Source organism: Dreissena polymorpha, chromosome 1 (assembly GCF_020536995.1).
Source record: "Dreissena polymorpha isolate Duluth1 chromosome 1, UMN_Dpol_1.0, whole genome shotgun sequence".
In the NCBI taxonomy this organism is placed as follows: Eukaryota; Metazoa; Mollusca; class Bivalvia; order Myida; family Dreissenidae; genus Dreissena; species Dreissena polymorpha.
Genome location: NC_068355.1, coordinates 53,991,100 through 54,018,327, shown reverse-complemented (window position 1 = coordinate 54,018,327; position 27,228 = coordinate 53,991,100). Strand labels below are relative to the sequence as shown.

At 36.7% G+C, this 27,228-nt stretch overlaps 2 protein-coding genes and 1 long non-coding RNA gene across 5 annotated transcripts in view; 2 read left to right on the top strand and 1 right to left on the bottom strand.

Moving 5' to 3' along the window:
• The window catches only part of LOC127881369 (polynucleotide 5'-hydroxyl-kinase NOL9-like), a 34,714-nt gene extending 29,530 nt beyond the window's left edge, over window positions 1–5,184 (top strand). Inside the window, exons 9-12 of the mRNA XM_052429158.1 lie at window positions 185–407; window positions 1,951–2,020; window positions 3,834–3,967; window positions 4,096–5,184. Coding sequence (XP_052285118.1) covers window positions 185–407; window positions 1,951–2,020; window positions 3,834–3,967; window positions 4,096–4,206 — 538 coding nt within the window. The 3' untranslated portion in view covers window positions 4,207–5,184. The remainder of the gene's footprint in view (window positions 1–184; window positions 408–1,950; window positions 2,021–3,833; window positions 3,968–4,095) is intronic.
• A 3,379-nt stretch (window positions 5,185–8,563) lies between these two features.
• On the bottom strand, window positions 8,564–10,170 carry LOC127866633 (uncharacterized). Its single transcript, XR_008043057.1, has 3 exons — window positions 9,715–10,170; window positions 9,081–9,401; window positions 8,564–8,638 (listed from the first exon to the last, which is right to left on the bottom strand). It is a non-coding gene; the product is annotated as an uncharacterized LOC127866633 (long non-coding RNA).
• Window positions 10,171–15,838: 5,668 nt separating this feature from the next.
• On the top strand, window positions 15,839–27,043 carry LOC127881353 (WASH complex subunit 1-like). 3 transcript variants are annotated; one of them, XM_052429127.1, is made up of 5 exons: window positions 15,839–15,987; window positions 19,553–20,098; window positions 20,329–20,540; window positions 23,809–23,973; window positions 25,852–27,043. In XM_052429127.1, the coding sequence occupies exons 2-5, from the start codon at window positions 19,572–19,574 to the stop codon at window positions 26,388–26,390; spliced, it is 1,443 nt and encodes a 480-aa protein (XP_052285087.1). In that variant the 5' UTR covers window positions 15,839–15,987; window positions 19,553–19,571; the 3' UTR covers window positions 26,391–27,043. The 3 variants fall into 3 exon arrangements, with proteins under 3 accessions (XP_052285087.1, XP_052285095.1, XP_052285105.1); XM_052429135.1 differs by having other exon boundaries at window positions 15,844–15,983; XM_052429145.1 differs by having other exon boundaries at window positions 15,966–16,107.
• The last annotated feature ends 185 nt before the right edge of the window (window positions 27,044–27,228 follow it).

The following is a 27,228-nucleotide window of genomic DNA, read 5'->3' as shown; positions in this document are numbered from 1 at the left end:
CAAACTGTCAAACTCTGTTGAACCAGAACCAAAACTTGCTATTGACTTGTAACGCATGTTTTTATAAGACATCATATAGTGCCCTAGCATTTTCATGGCTTAACAATTTGCCAATAAAATAATGTCACATGCATATGATGTAATCTAGGCAATCATTTAAAGCATGCCATAAAATGTTTTTCAGCTACGACTTTAAGCTGATTGCAGCTGATTATAGAAACCTAAGTATCCTCAGTCACCTTGGAAAAGATATTGACTGCGGAATGACCTTGAACTCATTTTACCCATATGAGGTCAGCTGGAATGACATGTGCGTTCATGTGTGCAACTTAGATGTGCCAAGGTCACAGATTATGTATGCATTAAACGCTAGCCTCATAGCGCTGTGTGAAGCAGACGCCACAGAGGTAGGGACACTATGGGTAATGAGTTTTAATGACGTGTAAAATCTGCATGTTACTTTAAAGATTATGTTTCCGAATTTAAAGTTTTGCATATTAAAATTGCACCGTCCGTGAGTTAGTCTGTCTGTCCGTCCAGATTAGTTTCCACTCAATAAGTCAAGCAATTGTCATCAGATCTTCACCAAAATTCATGAAAATGTGCAAGGCAATAACATCTAGGACAAGTTCTATAATCTGCCAAATTGACCCAAACACTCCTGAGTTACGGCCCTTGAATCATCGTAAAATTGTTTGTTTTTTCTCGTTTCCACTCGATAACTCGAGGAATTGTCAACATATCATCACCAAACTCCATGAAAATGTGTAAGGCAATAACATCTAGGCCAAGTTTAATAATCGGCCAAATTGACCCAGACACTCCTGAGTTAGGGCCCTTTAATCATCGTAAAAAAATATTTTTGTGTTGTTTCCGCTCAATAACTCGAGCAACTGTCAAAGGATCTTTGCCACACTTCATGAAAATTTGTAAGGCATTAGCATCTAGGTCAAGTTCAATAATGGGCAAAATTGACTCAGACACTTCTGAGTTAAGGCCCTTGAATTATCGAAAAATTGCGTTTTTTCTTGTTTCTGCTCAATAACTCGAGCAAATGTCATAGGATCTTCACCAAACTTCATGAAAATGTGTAAGGCAATAACATCTAGGTCAAGTTCGATTATCATCCAAATTGACCCAGACACTCCTGAGTTACGGCCCTTGAATCATCGAAAACATTGTTGTTTCTCATTTCCGCTCAATAACTGGAGCAAATGTCATAGGATCTTCGCCACACTTCATGAAAATGTGTAAGGTCATAAGATCTAGGTCAAGTTTGATAATCAGCCAAACTGACCAAGACACTCCTGAGTTATGGCACTTGAATCATGGAAAAATGGATTTTTTTCTCGTTTCCGCTCGATAACTCAAGCAATTGTCATCCGATCTTCACCAAACTTCATAAAAATGTGTAAGGCAATAAAATCTAGGTTAAGTTTGATAATCAGCCAAATTTACTTAGGCTGTTCTGAGTAAGGGCTCTTGAATAATAAAAAAATTGCGTTTCCACTCGGAAAATGCTCATATCTTCTATGTCGCTTCAAATTTAACTTTCATATTTGGTATGCATGTGTATATGGACAAGACCTTTCCATACGCACACAACTTTTGACCTTTAGAACTTTAATTAGGGTCCGCGTTTAGGTTTCGAAATCTGCGTTTAGGTTTCGAAAAAGCGTTTTTTGGGGGCATATGTCTTCCGATGGAGACAGCTTTTGTTAATTCAGTGCTGTACATATGTATAAGGTTTTATGTCTTTCACTTCATATTATATTATTAAAAAGGTAAATCATAAAATTTTAAATAAAAAATCAGGAAAGGATATTATTTTGTTATTGAATATTAATTTTGAGAGGAATTTCTCAGTTAGTTATTCACTGTAAGAACTTTTCATTTTGCAATAATTATTTATACACGTCTTTTAAATATTTAGTCTTTATTTATTTGCAGGGTGAAAGGCATGTGGAAGGAGGACCAGTATTTCTGCCTCCGAATGCAGTTTGCAAGTGGGTCGGCTTTGGTAAGGACCAAGCTTAATGCTTGTTGTTACTTAATTTTTTGAACTTGTATACATGTAACAGTGAGAAAATCAAAGTACTGGCAGTACTGGTGTGACGATGCTTTTGAAGAGGATGGATATAAAACATCAATTTAAGTTTATTTATATCACCACAATTGTGTATGTTGATACGAACATTTGGGTACGATACAAAATTTGGGTACGAAAATTTTGGGTACGAAAAAAAATTTGGTAGGAAAAATTTTTGCGTACGAAACATTTTTGGTACGAAAAAAAGTTTAGGGGTACGGGGGGGTAATACCCGTGGGTAACTTGACCCATTGAGCGAAACTGGGAGGCGGGTCACATTCTTGTTCATTAAGTATGGCAATGGCTTCATGATGATTCTCGAAAGTAGGTATGAGCACATAGCCGGACCAGGTGAGCTCATTCGTATGAGCACTTGACTATCCGAGTTCGACAACGAACATATGGTTAAGTTAACTAATAGCGAAATGACCTTATACATGTATATGCTGAAATCTAACAATCGAACAAAATATCAAACATGGTAGTGTACACTTAGGTGGTTGTGTAATTTCTGTTAGAATATCGTATTCAATATGTAAATTTTAAATGATTGTGCCCGCACTTGAGTTTGTTGCCTTGTTTGAGTCTATACGCGCCTAGGCTGCACCCAGTGTGTGTATTTGTGTTTTTCCAAGGTAATGAGTTACCTCCGCGCTGAGGCTGCATAATGTTGGGACCCGGAATGTGTCCAGCACTCCTACCTAATAAGATTAAATTGACGACAGTTGGGACGAATTTTGAATGATAGCTGCAATTTCCAGCTATTTGTTTTGTACTGAAATACTTTTTAATTTTTTATATGGTCAAATGCTGCGGGGGGGGGGGGGGGAGATGAGATTATTCGGAAAAAAAACACCTGTCCGGAATGGTGACCACAAAACAGACAAAATATAACATTGTGCCGGGAGCGGGAATCGAACCGGTGTCGTAAAGGTGAAAAAGCGAACGTCCTTACCTCTGCGCTAGCGGGACAGACAATTACGCAAAGAAATGTTGTTTTATCTACATATATCATATCAGTGCAGCGTTTACAATTTGCAGGTTCGAAATTGTTCGCATTCTTTAGACTTGTGATCATGTAAAAAGTTAATTTTACATGTTTTTATTCGCAATTTATTTACTAAATCGAGAACAAATATCAAACAAAATAAAGAAAATATATAGTTGTTTCATTGGTCCATAAAAATAAAATGGATGTAAAATTACTAATTTGAAATTAACGTTCTGATACACTTATTGAATCTGTTCCCCCAGGATATGCTGTTCTATTAATATTTACCTTTATCAACACGAACGACAACTCTGCTAGGAGAATATTATCAATGAAAATCAACGAGCAATCTCCTACGCAGTGGCGAATGCCAAGGGAAGTAACTGAAAAATCGAGTTATCTCAATCGGACTGGCTCGGTCTTTTACATGGGTCGCCTTTGTGAAGAATTTTTTTACTGGTTATCAAACCTTAGACGCTGCTGTTCCAGCATCGTCAAAAACAAAGGGCCATAACTCTGTCATCCTTTACAATTATCTAGACATATATATTTTGCTGTGAAAGTGTGATGCAGGTCCACCTAGCTATTGAAGCGGAGTGAAAAACACGGTCCTTGTGACATATGGACAGAAGAAAGATGCAGTGCTTACTCCTTTTCATTTTGTGGGGCATAAATATCCATAAAGTGCAATGTACATGTAAGCATTCTTTTAAGACACTTCATCATATTGATATTTTGAAATAATTGTTTTAGGAATTGTGAGAGGTATTGATCCCATGAAGAAGATGTTTTACATCACAACATCTGTGTCAGTTGAGAAGCTTAGTGCTGTAAATGCCATTGTTAAAGGAGCAGTAACTCTACCCGAGCATCTCCTCACGAAACAGGTATTTCTCCATGAATGCAAATATGCCATTGAGATTTCAAAATGATCCTATACAAATTTGATAAACATCTATTTTTAAATATATGCTATATACTATTATTTGCTGTGTACATTTTTGTCCATTTTCAGAAAGGTGTTAAGTTAGCGTATGCAGATGAGGTGGTGTCTTCAACTGGAATACATTGTAAAAAGCGACGTAAACGCCTGACACGCCAAGGGTTTACATCCCCAAAGTCTTGACCTTAGTAGTCCCTGCATATTGATTATCATCCTCAGAATCTTCAAGTTCAAGTGTTCCCGTGTTGTTATAAATTTATGGATGGTGTTAAATTAATTTGAAGTATTGAAAACGTTTAAATATCACAAATGTCTATACCTCCAAATGCTTTGCATAGACCAATCAAAGGAAGTGACCTCAGTTTCATTCTTTTGTGTGTGTTTGTTGTGCACTTGTTTGTCTTGTATGGTAGATTTCTTTTGCGTCTTATTGTTACTCCATCGGTTCCTTGTCATAGATAAAGGACTGTTTATGATAAGGTTCCTCTTCTGTTTGTGCACTGAGGCTTCAATTTTTTATTTCAAGTGCTCAAGTCAGCACCAATGTCTGGAATTTCAAGTGCTCAAGTCAGCACCAATGTCTGGAATTTCAAGTGCTCAAGTCAGCACCAATGTCTGGAATTTCAAGTGCTCAAGTCAGCACCAATGTCTGGAATTTCAAGTGCTCAAGTCAGCACCAATGTCTGGAATTTCAAATGCTCATGTACGGATTGACATCAACAAGTGAACAACGTATTTAATTTCAGTGTTCCTTAATGGATTGACATCACCATTTTCTGGAATTTCAAGTGTTTTTGTATGATTTTGAGTCACAAACATCTTAAAATTTCAAGTGTTCTCGTATGAATTTGCAACATTGATGTGAATTTCAAGTGCTCAAGTATGGATTGACATCCAAAAAATCTTGAACTTGTTACATTTGTGGGTTTTTTTTTCAGTTTTCTAATATAAATGTATAAAACCAATTTCTTGAATACCCAATATACCAGAAACCTTACCCTCAACTGTATGAATTTACACTTCCTTAATGTCAACAAAATGTAAGATTTAATTTACTTTTTTGAACTGCATTACTTGTAAATGGTGTGTGGATTAATATTGCAAATGTCTTTCAAATGTTTATTCCTGAAAATACAGTGGCAATTAAAACACTGACATATTTCTGTTGTTATGTGTTTCTCTTTAACCTGATTATTAGATTGGGGTTTCCACTTCAGGTATTTAACTTCAAAAATGTGTTTTGTTGAGGTCACTGAACAAGTGCCATAACGCCAACTTGCAATTTTGCTGAATTATGCCTTTTTTTAGCTCATCTATTTTTTGAAAAAAAATTATGAGCTATTGTCATCACCTTGACGTCGGTGTCGGCGTTGGCGTCCGGTTAAGTTTTGCGTTTAGGTCCACTTTTCTCAGAAAGCATCAATGCTATTGCATTCAAACTTGGTACACTTACTTACTATCATGAGAGGACTGGGCAGGCAAAGTTAGATAACTCTGGCCTGCATTTTGACAGAATTATGTGCCCTTTTTATACTTAGAAAATTAAAAATTTTGGTTAAGTTTTGCGTTTAGGTCCACTTTTCTCAGAAAGTATCAATGCTATTGCATTCAAACTTGGTACACTTACTTACTATCATGAGGGGACTGGGCAGGCAAAGTAAGATAACTCTGGCTTGCATTTTGACAGAATTATGTGCCCTTTTTATACTTTGAAAATTTTGGTTAAGTTTTGTGTTTAGGTCCATTTTATTCCGTAAGTATCAAAGCTATTGCTTTGATACTTGCAACACTTACTAACTATCATAAGGGGACTGTGCAGGCAAAGTAATGTAACTCTGACTGGCATTTTGACAGAATTATGTGCCCTTTTTATACTTAGAAAATTGAAAATTTGTTTATGTTTTGTGTTTACGTCCACTTTATTCCTACAGTATCAAAGCTATTGCTTTCATACTTGCAACACTTATTAACTATCATAAGGGGACTGTGCAGGCTAAGTTATGTAACTCTGACTGGCATTTGGACGGAATTATGGGCCCTTTATACTTAGAAAATTGAAAATTTGGTTAAGTTTTGTGTTTTGGTCCACTTTACCCCTAAAGTAGCATAGATATTGCTTTCATACTTGGAACACTCGCAAACTATCATAAGGATACAGTAAAATGACAAGTTGCATAACTCTGGTTGTCATTTTTACGGAATTATGGCCCTTTTTTGACTTAGTAACTTTGAATATATGGTTAAATTTTGTGTTTTGATCCACTTTACTTCTTAAGTATCAAGGCTATTGCTTTCAAACTTCAAATACTTTCATGCTATCATGAGGTTACTGTACATGGCAAGTTGAATTTTACCTTGACCTTTGAATGACCTTGACTCTCAAGGTCAAATTATTAAATTTTGCTAAAATTGCCATAACTTCTTTATTTATGATTAGATTTGATTGATACTTTGACAAAACTACTCTTACCTGACATACCACAATAGACTCCACCCAAACCATCCCCCGTGCCCTTCCCCCTCCCGCCCCCGAATCCCCCCCCCCCTTAAATTTTTTTTATCATCTCACAAATCACCACCACACCCTCACACTATACCCCCCACCCCACCCCCAATTTTTTTTTAAACGGTTAAAAAACACAAATATTTTTTTTATTATTCTATGTTTGAAATACCGTCCAACCATCGCACCAAAGATTCCCCCACCTCCCCCCCACCCCCCCCCCCCCCTCCCCCCACCCGAATCCCCCCCCCCCCCTATTTTTTTTTTTTTTTTAACTCACAAATGATGTAAAAATCTGGAAAATAATGTAATAAATGTCCACACACCCACACTATACGCCCCTCTTCACTCCGACCCTCCCTCCTTTGTGATTGAAAATGAGAGTCCCTTCACCTTTAAAAAGAAAATAGATGAGCGGTCTGCACCCGCAAGGCGGTGCTCTTGTTTAACTTACAAATGGTTAAGGTAAACTTGGGACATCTCCATATCACTGTTTTTACCACAGGTAATCACTCGATGTCAGAAATATTTATTGATTCGTTTTGTGAAATCATTACAAAGTTCCACAACTCTGAAACGCAATGTATTAGATTTATTTTCCCTTTTTGTTGAAAGAAAATTTGCTAAACTTAATGGTAAAGGTTCGCCTGCGCATTGAAATTCAGGTTGAAGATTGCATGCAACAATTACATATGTCTGTAACTACTACATATTTATATCTATATTAATTTAAACCTTACACATGTCTTTGTAATCACCTTGTGACGTTACCAACCGAGGCCCGTAACTGAGCTGCAACTTAGCAGAATTATGCGCTTTGTACTCCGGTAAGGTTCGCTGTCAACAACTACTATCTTTAGCTGACATACAGATTTTGCATATTGTTGCATTTGGCGTGAGTTGGGCCAATGTCACTGTTGCTACAAAAAATGATCAAATCCGTTCGCTGAATGAATTTAGTTAGGATCTTAAAAAGGTAATATGATACTGAAATTGTACGTGTATGATGGTAACAGGCTGACCTTCCGAATGATTGCATTTGTGCAAGTTGTGTCAAAGCCTTTGTTATTAAAAATAACAAGTTTGCCCGCTCTTCAGCTTTAGTTTGGATAAATGTGTTCTATAATTTGTTTGTAGGTACCTTAAAGTGATATTATGGGCATCTAACAGTTTATATGTGTATATCGCAACCGTTGTTGTTGTTTTTTTGGTGTTTTCACTTCATATACACTTATATTTGTTAATGCAGCATCAACATACAAAAACAATATCCCGAAAAGAGAAAAACAATGCATTTGAATAACAACCGTACTTTCGTTTGACTGATCATGCATGTACGATGTGAACCATAATTTAGTTTTAGTGCAGATTCGTTCATACGACACAAAGACACACTTTTGTTTAACGGATCATTTCGACTTAGAGGACTGGGTGAGTCATGTAAAATATCGAATATAAAATATATATTTTTAATAAACAACTGGTAGCAAAATGAGTTGCAGATAATTGGTCAGTAACCACATTTTAAATAACTCTTTTGACCTGTTAATTGTTTTAAGCTCAATTTAACAGTGAAACATGCCAATAATATCACTTTAAATGTACCGGTAGATCTACGATGGGTTTGTATTGTGGGCCACAGGCACTTTTGCTTAAAGGGACTTGAGGTTTATCAAAATGAAAATTTTCCAACTTTTTGTCAGAGATTCAAAAAATATGAACAATGTATATCACCTAGCGAAATACCACTTTTGGCTAAGCCTTTTACTTCAATGGACAGCTGTTCGAGCCCAGATGATGTTAACTTTTTATTCATTTTTTTTTCTTTAGTTTTAATGTTTGCATATAATTATCAACTTAATGCATTTTATGAAAAACTTCAAAACATGACAAAATTTGTTACTAACGCACGCGCGAACACACATTTCTATTATGCTGTGCCTCATTGAAGAAATGAATGATGAAAAGTTTATTTTTATGTAAAAATACATAAATAAGTTAAAAATATAAATATGATTGTATAAAACATATAATTGATATCATTATATAAACCAGGGATAACCCTGTATAAACGCGTCCTTGTACTGCTTCACGTGAAAACATCACATCCATCTGAAAATTGGAAGAAAACATAGGCCTAGAAGTTAATCACCGCAGTCAAAACACTTGTTAGAACAACATATATGCGTCATGCAAGGTTATGATAAATCGAATATACACTATAGCTAGCTGTGGAAAGTTTATAGGACATGTTAAAAAGGTCTTGTTTAAACACACTTTTTTGTTATCTTATATTATTTTTTAATAGTGCTTGAGTTGTTTCAATTAAAAGCATGGAGTGCAATATAAACATTCCACATACAATATGATGTCCATTAGACAGGTGTTTTGAAAACACCAAATGTATCATGGCGGCCTTTTACCTCCCAAAACTATAACTTTATAAACTTGACATTGACTTTTGTGGTAGAGATGTAAGAAGATGGACGGACGGCAAAATAATGATAAAATATCCATTTTACAATAAAAACGCAAATATTTAACATATATTTACCTCGGCCAGATTCGTGGATGTAACGGCGCAGTTTGATTTTCGCGATGCGATCGGTTATTTTCGCCACTTTCTCGTCGTTGAAATACGGCATACCGGCGGCCTTAATCTTATGCTGGACGGCGGCCCGACGCCCGTGACTCGCCAGGATCTCAGACTGTTTCCAGAACCTGAGTTCCAGCAGGTCCAGCTCGGCGTTTGTGATGTACCCAGATGTGGGGTATGCGAAAACTGGACCAGCCCAAGGAACGGTGATTTGGGTCCCTTTGTAGGTTGGATTTGACATGGGCATCTCTCCTTTTGTTGGGAAGCTGGTATCACAGTCTGTTGTTAACAAAGCTCTTATTAAAATGTATTTGATTGGTATATGTTCTCTTATATCGTCTATTAATAGTATATGGGCTGTTTAAAAAAATGTATGGAGTGAAATATTAACATTTCAGATACACCATGTCTATCAGCCAAGCGTTTAGGTAAAGAACGTTTTATATGAAGGCATTTTACCTCGCAAAACGGTAACTTCTTAAACTTGACATTGGCCAATGTGTTAAAGTTTCAAAACGGTGGACGGACAACATAAAATACCATTTTTGACAATCAAAAACAATTTCATACATGTTTTCCAATGAAGCCCTACCTAAGCCTGACTCCGAGTTGAATCAGCGCAGTTTGATTTTCTCTACTAGATCGGCCATTTCGGCTACTTTCTCATCGTTGAAATACGGCATACTGGCGGCTGGAATCTTCTGCAGAACGGATGTCCGATGCTCGTGCCTCGCTAGGATTTCTCTTTCGGAACCTGAGTTCCAGCCGGTCCACGTGAGCTTTGAGATGAAACCGAGATATGGGGTACTGAAACACGGGGCCGGTCCATGGCACGGTGATTTGGGGCCCTCTGTAGATGGGATTTGTGTTGAACTCCCCTCCTTTTGTTTGGGGTTTGCTATCAACGTCAGGGAACGTGGACCCTGCGGATCTGACACAGGCTGCTAAATCCGAAAACAGTTTTCTGAAGCGCGCCGCTAAAGCGCTCACGTGTTCAGTTCCCACACCTCGGGACAGACGCCTCAATAGGTTATTTTTATGCTCCCCCCCCCCCTTTTTATGCTCCCCCCCCCCCCCAAAAAAAAATAAAAAATTGGAGGGAAGCATATAGTCGCCGCTTCGTCTGTCCGTCCGTGTGTCCGTCCGTGCACAATTTTTGTCCGGGCTATTTCTCAGCAACTAATGACCGGAATTCAATGAAGTTTTATGGGAAGCTTCACCACCAAGAGGAGATGTGCATATTATCAGCGGGTTCTGGTCGGATGATTTTTCACAGAGTTATGGCCCTTTGAAATTTTCCATTAACTGTATATATAGTGCAATTCTTGTCTGGGCTATTTCTCAGCAACTAATGACCGGAATTCAATGAAACTTAATGTGAAGCTTCACTACCAAAAGGAGATGTGCATATTATCAGCGGGTTCTGATCGGATGATTTTTCACAGAGTTATGGCCCTTTGATATTTTCCGTTAACTGTACATATAGTGCAATTTTGTCCGGGCTATTTCTCAGCAATTTATGACCAGAATTACATGAAACTTTATGGGAAGCTTCACTACCAAGAGGAGATGTGCATATTATCAGCCGGTTCTGGTCGGATGATTTTTCACAGAGTTATGGCCCTTTGAAATTTTCCATTAACTGTACATATAGTGCAACTCTTGTCTGGGCTATTTCTCAGCAACTTATGACCAGAATTCAATGAAACTTTATGGGAAGCTTCACTACCAAAAGGAGATGTGCATATTATCAGCCGGTTATGGTCGGATGATTTTTCACAGAGTTATGGCCCTTTGAAATTTCCATTAACTGTACATATAGTGCAATTCTTGTCCAGGCTATTTCTCAGCAACTAATGACCGGAATTCAATGAAGTTTTATGGGAAGCTTCACCACCAAGAGAAGATGTGCATATTATCAGCGGGTTCTGGTCGGATGATTTTTCACAGAGTTATGGCCCTTTGATATTTTCCATTAGCTGTACATATAGTGCAATTTTGTCCGGGCTATTTCTCAGCAATTTATGACCAGAATTACATGAAACTTTATGGGAAGCTTCACTACCAAGAGGAGATGTGCATATTATCAGCCGGTTCTGGTCGGATGATTTTTCACAGAGTTATGGCCCTTTGAAATTTTCCATTAACTGTACATATAGTGCAACTCTTGTCTGGGCTATTTCTCAGCAACTTATGACCAGAATTCAATGAAACTTTATGGGAAGCTTCACTACCAAAAGGAGATGTGCATATTATCAGCCGGTTATGGTCGGATGATTTTTCACAGAGTTATGGCCCTTTGAAATTTTCCATTAACTGTACATATAGTGCAATTCTTGTCCAGGCTATTTCTCATCAACTAATGACCGGAATTCAATGAAACTTTATGGGAAGCTTCACTACCAAAAGGAGATGTGCATATTATTAGCGGGTTCTGGTCGAATGATTTTTCACAGAGTTATGGCCCTTTGAAATTTTATATAATAAATTCTTGTCCCCCCAACTACTGTGCCCTCAAGACGTTTCCTTTTATCGGAATATAAAGTGCGATATTGTGACCAAAAAAAACTTTGGGGAGCATCACCCGTCTCTGACGGTTTCTTGTTAACTTTTGTTTCGTTTTTTGACTCGCAAATTCGTGAATATCTTCGTTTTTTCGAGAGCTCTAGAAAGCACGTCTGATAGATTTGACAAACAAACGTTTAGTGCCAGGACACGACGTCGTTTATGAGATATCGTGTGGTTCGACGAGACCGACGTAAAATGACGTTCGATTTGGTTCCGGTTTCATCCGCCATTGTCCTTGCACGAAAAATATCTACACTGGCGTTTCTATGCAAATGTATCCACCAGGTATCTTATCAACTTTCTCCAAACAAATGATTTCCGTTTTTTTTTCTTGTTCATCGATTTATACGGGCAAAAGCCCGACCGTTCATACATATGGAAATTTAGACATAAAATTACATAATAATACCCCATATGGATGCGTCTCAAAAAAATTTGCAACGCGACATATATTTTCGCGATGTTATTTATGACCTTGAACAAATAAAAAACTTTGACATATGCTTAATCACATGTAAATGCATAACTCAGGAAAGATTATATAAACAAATGACATCATAATTGTGTAGCGAATCGCACTAAATATTCTCGCATAATTTGTTTTTCTTCGCAACCGTTCCAGAATAAAGACATTACTCAATTATCTCCCCTGAATACTCTTCTTCAGTGGGTATAAGCCGAAGACTGGTTCACTACATATAGTGACAGTCTTTACCAAACACAATTTACGTGAACATAATGATGTGTCAAATCAATTTTGATTGACAAATTTGACAGGATTTTTTTAATCCAATAAGTTTTAGACTGTCAAGTAACACACAATACGTATTGAAAGCCATACCTTGAGCTTTTGTCTGTATACCACTGACTTCATCAGAAGAAATGATTTCTACTGCTGGGAAACGTTAACACCGCTAATTGTCTTCTTATTTACATGTATTATCAATGTATAATTATGTGTAACAGAATAACAACATACTTGTTTCGCAATTAAAATATTTAATAAATACAATTATCTTGCAGGTTTCTAATTTTCTTTCGCAAACTATTGTTGAATAGTTTAAATTTTGTCGCCACTAAAAAACTAGCCATTTTGTAGCAATTCTTAAATCACAGTCTAAACTGCATACACTTAGCTCTATAGTTACATTTTGATTGCAAATATTAGACTGCATCATGTTATATCATCCGCATTTTTTATTTAAACATTAAAATAACACATAACACAGTACATATATAAAAAGGTATGTGGTATTGTGTGGAGATACAAAACACTTCACATCATTTATTTGCACATAAAATAATAGTTTCAAAATAAGTAATACTAAAACACTGTCATCAACCTACAGTACAAGAATATTCACGTATATGAAATTACAAAGTGGTGTTATTTTATTACCTTTTACAAAATTAACAATGCTGGTTTTGTACTAGCCATAAAACATCTATCATGGATTAACAAGTAACAACCAATTTATTAATTACACAATATATAGGAAATCATATTAATTGCATTATGCATTTACGAAACAAGTTATTTGCTACTGTTTAGAATTACACTATCTTACTAAAAATGATCACAACAGGTACTTAGTGCTTATACATATTGTGCAAGTTTTGTATTACTAGTTTGACATTTATTGGCAGACACTTGTCGATATACAGACTAAATTTGCATGGGAACTTTCATAAATTTATCAGCATAATTACCTTCAAATTGTTAATTTAGTAACCCTTTGACATTGTTTGCACATCTGATCTTATTATGCCATCGCTGAATTTTGTTTATAGATATACAGATATAGGCTTTTCAAAGTTCTATAAAAGTTCACACATGTTCCATCCAAGTAAACCAACAGAACCAATAAAGATCACCACAGATAATAACTGTGTACATAGCTTGGAAATTTTGATAGTTCAGGAATCCCTCCTATGTTGATTTTAGTAAACCAAAACTGTCAGTTTTGCATGATAGAATGGCCTCTTGCCTTGGCAAAACAGCTTCTAAAAACGGAAAACCAACAAATATCTTACAATTTAATCAATAATGCAGACAATTTATAAATGTCTTGTTTTTTTGTTAATTTCGAATCTGGAAGTTTTTTTACGTAAGATTGTGGTACGAAAATCCAACGGTATCGGTTTTTGTGGTTTTAGGCGTAAACTTATTATAGTGATATGTAACCTTTCGGGATATCGGTAAAGTGCGAGCAGACGAGGTGTAAATACGTTAGAAATTCAAGCTAAAAGACTAAAAAGTTAGATCGGAATATCCTTTAAATTGTGTGAATAAATGTGTTTCTGATGGATAACTACGACAACTTACCAGAATAATTCTAATGATCACGCGTAAAACTTCTTTTTGAGAGCGAATTGAAAATGCGTTACGAATTCTGACAAATAAAGTAGGTCAGTGTCAGTACGACAGTAGGGTGTCGTTATTCGAATACCGCGAGAATACTGAAAGAATAGAGATGCCAACTATAATGTTTAAAACAAATATTTTTTTAAACAAGCGTTTGTGATTTGTCAGGATAATAATAACAATAAGATATCGGAAAGATCAAGCAAATAAATTCGACACAAATCTTAGATTCGGCAATATATTTAAGACGGGTTATGTTCACGTAAATTGTGTTTGGTAAAGACTGTCACTATATGTAGTGAACCAGTCTTCGGTTTATACCCACTGAAGAGTATTCAGGGAAGATAATTGAGTAATGACTTAATTCTGGAACGGTTGCGAAGAAAAACAAATAATGCGAGCATATTTAGTGCGATTCGCTGCACAATTATGATGTCATTGATATAATTTTTTCTGGGGTATGTATTTACATGTGATTTAACATATGTCAAACTGTTTTTGATTTGTTCAAGGTCATAAATAGCATCGCGAAAATATATGTCGCGTGGCAATTTTTTTTGAGACCCATCCCTATGACTATGTGGTATTCTTATGTAATTTTATGTCTAAATTTCCATATGTTTGAACGGTCAACGCCCGCTTTGCGGGCTTTTCCCCGCATACGGTCGGTTCCGAATAAAGCAAAGTTTATTTTGCGAGGCTTAGAAAATCTGAACCACGAGCCTTGGCGAGTGGTTCAGACTTTCGTGCCGAGAATAATAAACTTTGCTTTATTCGGCATCGACCTAGTATTTGATTTATCCCATCAATTTTCTTAGTCGTAAATTATTTCTTTAAAAATAGAATAGGAAAATCTAACTACACGGAAAATCCCAAAGTTATTTTAAGCAAACATTGTTTCATTATTATAATCGTGACGAGCCTAATTCATTACAAAAAGATCAGTAACTAACCTGTTTTCTGTTTATCATACCTCTACGTCCCCGATTTTTAAGAAAAAATGGAGAAAAAAAAACACACTACAACTGCAGCTTTAGCGTGTAAGAACATGCATTGTGTCGTATGACGAGTTAATAATGACGTCACGAGTACGCGCACTTAATATTTGTAAATAATGTTTTTTTGCTTTTTGAGTTGCATTATGTATTAAAAATATATTACATCTTGGTATCAAATTGTTTGTTTTGTTGAATCTGATTGATTCCGATAATTATGACCATTCTCCGCCGCGCGTGACAGCTATATTTCAGCACTCCCGAAATAGAGGAAAATTTAATCCACAGTGGTTTATTTCGACAATGCACGTCCGATGACGGGATAAAATCGAATACTAGGTCGGTGCCGAGTAAAGCAAAGTTTATTTTGCTCGGCACGAAAATCTGAACCACTCGCCAAGGCTCGTGGTTCAGATTTTCTAAGCCTCGCAAAATAAACGTTGCACCGACCTAGTATTCTCTATGTACCCCTGTACTCTTAAGTATACTTACATGTACCACGGGTACGGTAAATATACTTAAAAGTACCCGGTCGGTATTAAAATGTACCCGAGTTGTATTCCCGCCCCAAATCCGATGTCGTAAAACGCGCTACTTGTATAATTCACATATACGTCTTCATGGCTTGGTGTAACTTATGCTGGGAGACCGATATAAATTTGCAAAATTCGAGCAGAGATTAAACTGAAATCAGCATAGCGACAAATGTACGTGAGAGCACAACTCTGCGTAGAGATTGATAAACTTGTGTAAAGAAGCGTATTCAGTGTAGTGTAACCAATGTGCTCAGGTGTAGGATTAGTTACGTCATCATTAACTGTGTACACATACGGGGTGTAATTTGACTTCCTATGACAATAACAACATAGTGGTTCTAACTAAAATTACTGATGTTTAACTTAATATCGCTTATATAGGTTAGGTCATTCTGACGTAGGTATGCAAATAGTTAATTATTAGCATTACTTTGGATAGAACCGTCCTTTACATTTATGAGATAATAGATATCACTTAAGTATGGTCGGACCTGTCAGTGACACATCACGTGAGTTATAAGGTATACGGACCATGGACCATACGGCCCAGACTATACGGCCCAGATTAGCGGACCATACGGCCCAGATTATCGGACTATACGGCCCAGATTTGCGGACCATACGGCCCACATGTTTCTTTACGTCATGTACATTATTCTAAAACACGAATACACTTCAACACTGTGCTACCATTGTACTATGAATGTGTTAAAAATAAATACATGCTAGTGTGTGTTTCGCTTTTGAAAATAAATAACACGGGAAATGAAATAGTTATTATTTCTCTCAGATTGTAAATTCATTTTAATGTTGTCATCAACTACTTATGTAAGCAGTACACATCACGCAAACATTCACTTTAATCGACAGAATATATTTTAATATAGTTGTAAATTAATACTTATTAAATTTAAAACATGCCGCGTGGTGAAAACGGCAATACAATTTTTTAGCATAATTATTAAATTTAATACATGCCGCATGGTGAAAACAGCAATAAAAATTTATAACATAATTATTAAATTTAATACATGCCGCGTGTTGAAAACGGTAATAAAAATTTATAATATAATTATTAAATTTAATACATGCCACGTGATGAAACATATTATAATTGCAATAGGGGTATGACACTCGAATAAGTGACTCGTACGTTTGTATATTGGATACGCCCTATTTATGACACCTACTGATTGATCTTATCTATTACAGTAATTGATAATAGACCCTCATGGATTAACACTTCTGTATGTACCAATTAAAGGTTAAGTGTGATAATCGTTATAATTGTATACAACAACGGCTTATGTTTGCACATCTGGTTCCCTATTTATAAAATAAATATTGATTGATGTTGATAATTACACTAATGCTAATAGAGTGAGCATGTCTTCAATTACTAATTAAAGGTAAAGTGTGACAATCGTTATTATTGAAGACAAGAAATTAGTGCAAGTGAGCTTCTGAATGAGTGCTGTAGACTGTATAGACCTGTGTAAATGTGTACGTGTGTTTGTTTGTTTGCTAGTGTGAACGATTGAGTGAAAATGTATATATCTGTTTGTTTGATTGTATATAAAATATATTTGTGTGATTGTATGTATCTAATACAACTTTGTTCTTGTAAATTCGTTTACTCACATTTCACAAAATTGCTATAAATGTTGTTTTTTGTTGTACATATATATGTATTTGTTTTACTTTAGAAGTGTTCTATATATATATATATGTGCCTGAAATTGTTTTTTTATTTGTTGTACATATATTAGTATTTGTTGTGTATTTTGGATGTCGATATTATATTAACAAACAATAAAGGAATTTACTAGGGTATCCATAGTTGTGTCCTTACACGATGAAATAATATAAAATATGCTTGAATGAAAATGAAATACTATAATTTGAATATGTTCTTAAATTTATTCATACAATATTTAAAGGAACACTAAAGAAATATTAATTAAGATATGGTCTGTATGCTTTGCAAATCTTGGCCGTATGATCTGCAAATCTGGGCTGTATACTCGCAAATCTGGGCCGTATAGTCCAATAATCCTTACACGATGAAATAATATAAAACATGCTTGAATGAACATGAAATACTACAGTTTTAATATTTTCTTAAATTGATTCAAACAATATTAAAGGAACATGAAAGAAATATTAATTAAGTCATGGTCCGTATGTTTTGCAAATCTGGGCCGTATGGTCCGCAAATCTGGGCCGTATAGTCCGATAATCTGGGCAGTATGGTCCGAGAATCTGAGCCGTATGGTCCATGGGCCGTATGGTCCTTAATCCAGTTATAATAATACGTTTATGACCCAGGGCCATACGCAGGATTTTGTTTACTGGGATTCCCCAACCGGGGAGGGGTCTCCCCTCTCTAATTTTTATGCCCCCCTTCGAAGAAGAGGGGGTATATTGCTTTGCTCATGTCGGTCGGTATGTCGGTCCGTCCACCAGGTGGTTTCCGGATGATAACTCAAGAACGCTTGGGGCTAGGATCATGAAACTTCATAGGTACATTGATCATGACTTGCAGATGACCCCTATTGATTTTGAGGTCACTAGGTCAAAGGTCAAGGTCACAGGTGAAGGTCACAAAAACTGGAAATAGGCATTATAAGGATTTAGAATGGTTCAAACAAGGGAAACAACTACGGTTTATGCATGTTCTTTTTATTACAGATGTGCCTCCCTTTAATTCATTCAAAATCTCATTTTACAGCAGAGATTCCAAATCTGACCTGTAAATGAGCCCCATATTAACTGCCAGTGCTAGGTTACCTTTTCCCATTTGATCATTCTTAAGTATTGGTATTGTAATGCTGCTACTGCTGCTGCTACTGCTACTACTACTACTACTACTACTACTACTACTGACTACTTCGACTACTACTACTACTACTACTACTACTACTTCTACTACTACTACTACTACTACTTCTACTACTACTCCTACTATTACTACTTCTACTACTACTACTACTACTTCTACTACTACTACTCTACTACTACTACTACTACTACTACTACTACTAACTACTACTACTACTACTCCTACTACTCCTCCTCTTCCTCCTCCTCCACCACCACCACCACATTTGATCATTCTTAAGTATTGGTATTGTAATGCTACTACTGCTGCTGCTATACTGCTACTGCTACTGACTACTACTACTACTTACTTACTACTACTACTACTACTACTACTACTACTACTACTACTACTACTACTACTACTTACTCTACTACTCTCTACTACTACTACTACTACTGACTAATACTACTACTACTACTACTACTACTACTACTACCACCACCACCACCACCACCACTTCTACTACTACTGCCACTACTATTACTACTACTACTACTACTACTACTACTACTACTACACCACCACCACCACCACTGTTCACAGTGACAAAAAACGTATTCACACAATGGCTGCTACTACAACTTATAGCCCATATAGGGGGGCATGCATGTTTTACAAACAGACCTTGTTTTTTTCAATTTGGTGCTTATCAAGGTGAATTGTATTAATGCTTAAAAACCTTATTTTTGTGATGTAATAATAATAAGTAAATCAGCGCCTTTCTGAAGTCTTAACTTAATTGTTCCAGTTATAACAATTATTGCCCCTCTTGTAGAGTAAAAAATGTCAATCTAGCCCCTTGGCCTAAATTTGCACTACTCTCCTTAGGTAGCAATATGTACTATATCATTTAACTGACTATGAAATTGATATGCTTGTGTATTTATAAATTCACGGTTTGTTGAGTCAGTAAATATTTCTTCACTTATCTCAAAATGCTTTTTCAGTGGTATGCTTTTAACCCCAAAATTTCTCTTACATCCCCACCAATCTACTGAAAAATTAGTAAGTGTACAAGTTACCAAGTTTAACAAAGAGAACATAACATGCATGTAATTGGACCACTTAAAATTTTATTTCAGGTAATCTGCTGTGGCCCAGATGCCTACCATGAGCAGCCAACCATTCAATGTGCCAGGAGTCCCAGAGGATCTTCGGTCGGAAGAAACCATCAACCAGGTTGTGGACTCCCTGGAATACCTCGATAAGATTGCCAACGAAATATTCAACATGATACACACTAGAGTCACTAGCAATGGTGATAAGTTGAGAAAAATAAATGACAGAGTAAATCTTGCACAGGCAAAAATTGATAAAATTAAAGGGAGCAATAAGGCCACTAAAGTGTTTGCCTCAGCAAAATATCCTTCTCATGGGGATACAGAGTTTTATGAGACAGTTTTCAATCCTGATCAAAAACTCCGAGAGCCAGCACGACCAAATTATCATGTACAGTCAAAGCATAAGACAATGGATGAAAGCATCCTCAAGTCCAAGCTTCAGTACTACCATGTGAAGTCCGGTCGAAGGCAGAAGAGTGACGAGACCAGAGGTGAAGGTCTTGGTGGCTTACCAAAGAAAATTCCATCTGTCAGTTCGCTCTTGCTCTTCAACACATCCGAAAATCCGTATGTACCTGTATAAGAATTGAAAAATTGCTTAAGTTTTAAGATTAATTTCATAATTATCTATTGACTTTTTATCAACTTTATCAGCAAGGCTTTCATATTTACTTTATTTTAGAGCTTTGGTCAATAAGCACAGCTACATTATAATAAGGTCATATGTTAACTTAACATGCAGCAATTGAATTATTGCACATTTTCTCAATTATATCTACAGAATACTTTAATTTTAGATACAAGAAGTATGTGATGTTAGATCCGCTGGGTGTGATCACAAAGACTCGCACAGCTCTTGAAGAGGAGGAGTTGACAATGGCCGATGCTCCGAAAACGATAAAAACCAATGAGGACCTTCAGCGGCTGCAGTCAGAGAACTACTTTTATGTTCCGGGCATAGGAGAGGTGCCAGAACTCAATGTGCCAATTGCACTTCCGAACTTACTAGGTAGGTGTAGTGAACCCTTTTTTATGCCCCCGAAGGAGGGCATATAGTGATCGAACCATCAGTCTGTCCGTCTTTCCGTCACACTTTGCATTTATGTTTCGCATTTAGGTTTCGAAAAATGCTAATAACTTCTATGTCGCTTCAGATTACAACTTAATGTTTGGCATGCATGTGTATCTCATGGAGCTGCACATTTTGAGTGATAAAAGGTCAAGGTCATTATTCAAGGTCAAAAGTCAAATATATGGCTTCAAAGTGGCGCAGAAGGGGGCATTGTGTTTCTGACAAACACATCTCTTGTTATTACCTTGAAATGTTTAATTTGTTTTTGGGATATTAGCAAGACATTACAAGAAAGAATAGATTTAGGTCTTGTGTCTTAACAGTCTGAACATATTTGTTCTCAATGAGAAGAATATTATATATAAAACTCTTTTACATGCATCCAAATAACAGTTGTTTTTATACCCTCACAAATGAAGTTTAGGGGGGTATATAGGACTATGAGTGAACTTGTCTGTCGGTCGGTCTGTCTGTCGGTCCGTATTAAGTGTCCGCTCTCTAATTCAAGTAGTTTTCATCCGATCTTCACCAAACATGGTCAGAAGTTTTAACTACATGATGTCTAGGCCAAGTTCGAACATGGGCCTTGCTGGGTCAAAAACTAGGCCATGGGGTCACTTAGTGCGTTTTAAACATTCAGCATGTTGTCCACTCTCTAATTCAAGTAGTTTTCATCCGATCTTCACCAAACTTGGTCAGAAGTTGTATCTAGAGGATCTTAAGGCCAACTTTGAACACGGGCCTTGCCGGGTCAAAAACTAGGTCACGGGGTCACTTAGTGCGTTTTTTAACATTCAGCATGGTGTCCTCTCTCTTATTCAAGTAGTTTTCATCCGATCTTCACCAAAATTGGTCAGAAGTTTTATCTAGATGATCTGAAGGCCAAGTTCGAACATGGGCCATGCCAAATCAAAAACTAGGTCACAGGGTCACTTAGTACGTTTAACACATTGAGCATGGTGTCCGCTCTCTTTTTCAAGTAGTTTAAATCCGATCTTCACCAAAATGGGTCAGAAGTTGTATCTTGATAATGTTTAGGGCAAGTTTGAATATGGGTCATGCCGGGTCAAAAACAAGGTCACGGGGTCGCGTTTTAAACATAACAATGTTGTCCGCTCTCTAATTCAAGTAGTTTTCATTCAATCTTCACCAAACTTGGTCAGAAGTTGTATCTAGATGATGTCTAGGTCAAGTTTGAATATCGGTCATGCCGGGTCAAAAACTAGGTCACGGGGTTTCTTTGTGTGTTTTAAACCTCACCATGTTATCCGCTCTCTAATTCAAGTAGTTTTCATCCGATCTTCACCAAACTTGGTCAGAAGTTTTAACTACATGATGTCTAGGCCTAGTTCGAACATGGGCCTTGCTGGGTCAAAAACTAGGCCATGGGGTCACTTAGTGCGTTTTAAACATTCAGCATGTTGTCCGCTCTCTAATTCAAGTAGTTTTCATCTGATCTTCACCAAACTTGGTCAGAAGTTGTATCTAGAGGATCTTAAGGCCAATTTCGAACACGGGCCTTGCCGGGTCAAAAACTAGGTCACGGGGTCACTTAGTGCGTTTTTTAACATTCAGCATGGTGTCCTCTCTCTTATTCAAGTAGTTTTCATCCGATCTTCACCAAACTTGGTCAGAAGTTTTATCTAGATGATCTGAGACCCAAGTTCGAACATGGGCCATGCCAAATCAAAAACTAGGTCACAGGGTCACTTAGTACGTTTAACACATTGAGCATGGTGTCCGCTCTCTTTTTCAAGTAGTTTAAATCCGATCTTCACCAAAATGGGTCAGAGGTTGTATCTTGAAAATGTTTAGGGCAAGTTTGAATATGGGTCATGCCGGGTCAAAAACAAGGTCACGGGGTCGCGTTTTAAACATAACAATGTTGTCCGCTCTCTAATTCAAGTAGTTTTCATCCAATCTTCACCAAACTTGGTCAGAAGTTGTATCTAGATGATGTCTAGGTCAAGTTTGAATATCGGTCATGCCGGGTCAAAAACTAGGTCACGGGGTATCTTTGTGTGTTTTAAACCTCACCATGTTGTCCACTCTCTAATTCAAGTAGTTTTCATCCAATCCTCACCAAACTTGGTCACAAGTTTTATCTAAATGATCTCTAGGACAAGTTTGAACATGGACTTCCAGGCCTAAAACTAGGTCACGGGGTCACTTAGTGCGTTTTTTAACATTCAGCATGGTGTCCGCTCTCTTATTCAAGTAGTTTACATTAGATCTTCACCAAACTTGGTCAGAAGTTTTATGGAGATGATCATAAGGCCAAGTTAGAACATGGGCCTTTCTGGGTCAAAAACTAGGTCAAGGGGTAACTTAGTGCGTTTTAAAATTAAGCATGGTGTCCACTGTTTTTTGTGAAGACGACATGCAAAATATTAAGGTGTTTCACAGTTTATAGTGATGTGTTGTGTTTTCAAAGAGTTCTACTTTTAATACGGATTTGTTATGTACTACATTGTTTCAAAGTTCATGTTGATGTGTTGTGTTCTTAGTTGTTTTACTGTTCATATGGATTTGTTATTTTCTAAAGTGTTTCAAGTTGATGTGTTGTGTTCTAAGGTGTTTTACTGTTCATACGGATTTGTTATTTACTAAAGTTGTTAATGTTGCTGTGTTGTGTTCTAAGGTGTTTTACTGTTCAAATGACGTTTTGTGTTCTAAGGTCATAGTGTTGTCCTGGGTTCTAAGGTGTTACACAGTTAATAATTCAGTAATGGTATGTGTTAAGTATCATTAAGAAGTTTAACTGTTTAAAATTATGATTTGTTTCTTAAGGTCATAGTGTTTTGAAGTGTTCTAAGAGGCTTCACTGTAAATAAATGTTGTGTTCGTAGTTTCACAGTTTATAGTGATTTGGTGAATTTCAGGGTCTTTTATGGTTATACTGATATGTTTTGTTCCATGGTGTTTTACTGGCGATGTGTTGTGTTTGTAGTATTGCAGTGTTCATAATGATGTATTGTGTTCTTATATGTAGTTGTTTCACTTTTCATAATGAAGTTTTTTGCACTAGGTGTTTTGCTGTTCATGATGATGTTTTGTGTTCTCATGTGTTTACTGTTAATAATATTGTGTTGTGTTCTTAAGTGCTTTACTGTTCATTAGCATGTGTCTTGTTCAACGATGTATCACTGTTAATACTTTATATTTTATGTTCTTAGGTTTCACTGTTTATTATAATGATTTTTAGGTGTTGCTGATGATGTGACCTACAGTGCGGAGCAAGGTAGCTCCATTGCTCCCTCTGTGATAGGCAGTGGCATCCCTGAGCTCCCCTCAGTGGTCCCAGAGGCTGGAACACTGCCTATGGGGCCTACATCCGCCCCAACAGGGGCTCCACCACCACCTCCACCTGGTTAGTACTGACCACAGCATAATGTTAAGGTGTTTCACGGTTCATTGTGATGAGTTGTGTTCAAATGTATTCTACTGTTCATACGGATTTGTTATGTACTACATTGTTTAAAGTTATTGTTAAGCTTAATTTTAATGTAGAGATTGCGGTGGTTCAGTGGATATGGTGTCCGCCCAGCGATTGGGAGGTCACAGGTTCGATCCCCAATGTGGGAGCGTTCTTTCGATCTGCCCCAAAGACACCAAGTACTGGTTCTACCCAGGCCCAAGACTCATTGAATAGTCAAATTGCGTCGATGCTCCAGAGGAGCCCTGCAATTGATGGGAAGAAGGAGAATGACAATTGTTTTTGTTTTTATGGTGAATATTGTTTTTTAAAGAACACTCACAGTTTTTATCCCCCGCCATCGGCAGAGGGATATTGTTTTGGCATTGTCCGTCCGTCTTTCTGTCCGTCTGTCCAGAGCCATATCTTGGAAGTGCTTTGGTGGATTTCATTGAAACTTGGTATGAGTATATATATAGATAAGAGGATGATGCATGCCAAATGGCGTTTTACACCATCTTGTAATAATGGAGTTATGGCCCTTTGTATCTTGAAAAAATGCTTTTTTGAGTGTCAAATTTAACACTTTTGTGTCCAGAAGCATATTGGCGGGGGATATCAATTCAACGAATTTGCTTGTTTTATTTTAGATGGATAACAGATTTGAGAATTGTCAATTTACAAAATCTTGTCACAAATTCCAAAAAGTTTTGTACAAAAGGGCCATAATAGCACTCTACAGGAAATTGATTGTACACACATGCTGCTGTCAATAATCTTGGGATGTCAATTGATACTATTTTTTTTAGGTCATTAACAAGTTATAAATTATAATAACTGCAAAAACTAAAATATCGCTTGCACTGAATTCTTACAAAATTAAGTACTGTAATCTACAAGAAAAAGTTTGGTAAAATAATAGAGTTTTGCAACATAACAATATGCAACATAGGGGTATGGTTACAGTGAGTATACACATATCTATGCATATATTCAACATAACTTTCATACCTAGTGATTTCTAACCTGTTGTAAATAAAACATGTTTTGTATAAAAAAAAAGTTTCATCAAATGAACCTTTTAGCATACATTGCTATTACAATTAATCATTGAGTTAGGGTACATGAAAACAATAAATGAACCCAAAATAATTTCAATTAGGTATGTCATTTTTCTGTTATACTGTATGGTAAACCCATGAACTGCATTGTAAAAATAAAACAAGAAGAAAGAGAAGAAAAGTATTTGAAATGCTAGTGATATTTTGATGCAAAATGATTGAAAAAGTCAATATTTTAAGTTGTTCTTTTAAGTCAACAATTTTTAATTGCTAGTTAAGTATCCAGAAGTACCAACTGATAAGAGTAAGAGATTGTTCGATTTGTTTAGTTTTACAGCCCTTTCAATTAAACTGGTGAAGTTTAAAGATCAAAAGAAGTATTCTGACTTAAAAATCATATTTTATAAGGAATACCATTTAATTATTTCAGCGCAATAAGGGTGTGTAAGCACATGTTGTTTATCAGTTTATTGCATATCAATTAGACATGTTTATGACATTAAAAGAGTATCATTCGAGACCCCCTGCATTGGCTTAAAGAGTGTGTGCATTTAATCAAATATGTGAACAACATGACATTAGCATTGATTATAAATGGGAGTTATTGTGTAAAAATTGTGTATATTTTTTACACAAATACGTGGAAACTAATTCGCTATCTGAATACTTACCCAATGTCGGAATATTCGCTGACATCCGTACACAGTTCCAATTGATGTTCTTACAGTTTACAAATCACATTATGTTTTATTGTTCTCATATATGATTTCAGGCCCTCCACCATCTGGGCCACCTCCGCCACCACCTCCACCGCCACCAGGCCCGCCACCACCACCGCCTCCTGGTGGGGCACCACCACCCCCGCCTGCACCAGGCCCCCCACCACCCCCGTCAGCTGATGTCCCTGCTGAGGTGGTTGCTGACGGCGGGAGGTCCAGCCTTATGGATGCTATCAGGAAGGCTGGTGGGGCTGGTAAGGCAGGTCTCAAGAGTGCAAAGGAGAAGAAGGATGAAGCTAAGAAGAAGAGAAAGGAAGAGAAGAATGCCAGTGGTGGATCTAGCAGTGGGGGAGTAAGCAAAGGGGGAGGGGATCTGATGTCGGATTTATTCTCCAAGTTGACCATGAGACGAAGGGGTATATCTGGAGAAAAGAAGCCAGGGGATAGCGGAGGCAGTGGAGGAGAAAAAGGGGAGAGCATCACAGGAGGGGCCAACGGTGCCATGGATAAGATTTCCTCTATGATTCCACCCCCGCCAAAAATGGAGACTGTTGCCGAAAGAACGGGGGGAGATGAGGAAGATTGGGAGTAATAAATTAGCTATATTTCTATTCAAACATATGTTGCAAAATCTTCACTACTAAAAATACCAACAATCATTGTTGTAAAGTGCCAAAGTTCATTGTCTGTTCTGCTTCGCTTCTCACAAAAATTAAAAATTTGCCAGTTTATCATTCCTGTACAGTGTTATTGCATCCATATTAGAACCATATTAAAAAAACCAAGAAAAGCATCACACAGTGTCAACTCTAAAATTAGATTATATACATGGTATATATAAGACAATAGTTCACACTGGTTCAGCCATGAAATTATTGGTGCTCTTTAAGTCTATCATAAGTGTGTTGCCGAAAGAACGGGGGGAGATGAGGAAGATTGGGAGTAATAAATTAGCTATATTTCTATTCGAACATATGTTGCAATATCTTAACTACTAAAAATACCAACAATCATTGTGGTAAAGTGCCAAAGTTCATTGTCTGTTCTGCTTCGCTTCTCACAAAATAAAAAATTTGCCAGTTTATCATTCCTGTACAGTGTTATTGCATCCATATTAGAACCATATTAAAAAAACAAGAAAAGCATACTGGATTTATTTGAAAGAGTGTATACATTTTGTCTATATATTAATTCAATATGTAATTATGTTGTGATTAAGTTATTGAAATAAATGTATTTTATGTTTTGGTTCAGTTGTTGTTAAAGATTTGGTTATTGCAAACCCCATATTTCGGGACAGACTTGTATTGAAAAGTGCTGTGTGTCTTATAAATATAAATTTCATACATTTATTTTTTTAAGAAGAGCAATAGCTCCAAATTGTGGGCAGTATAAAGTGGTTTCTTAAAGCATCGCCATTTTGAAGTCAT

Excerpts from the sequence above, each read along its gene's own strand:
- LOC127881353 (XM_052429127.1), top strand. The coding sequence starts at position 19,572 with ATGCCTACCATGAGCAGCCAACCATTCAATGTGCCAGGAGTCCCAGAG. Across the intron at positions 20,541-23,808 it reads TGCACTTCCGAACTTACTAG|GTGTTGCTGATGATGTGACC; the intron begins GTAGGTGTAGTG and ends AATGATTTTTAG. Across the intron at positions 23,974-25,851 it reads TCCACCACCACCTCCACCTG|GCCCTCCACCATCTGGGCCA; the intron begins GTTAGTACTGAC and ends ATATGATTTCAG.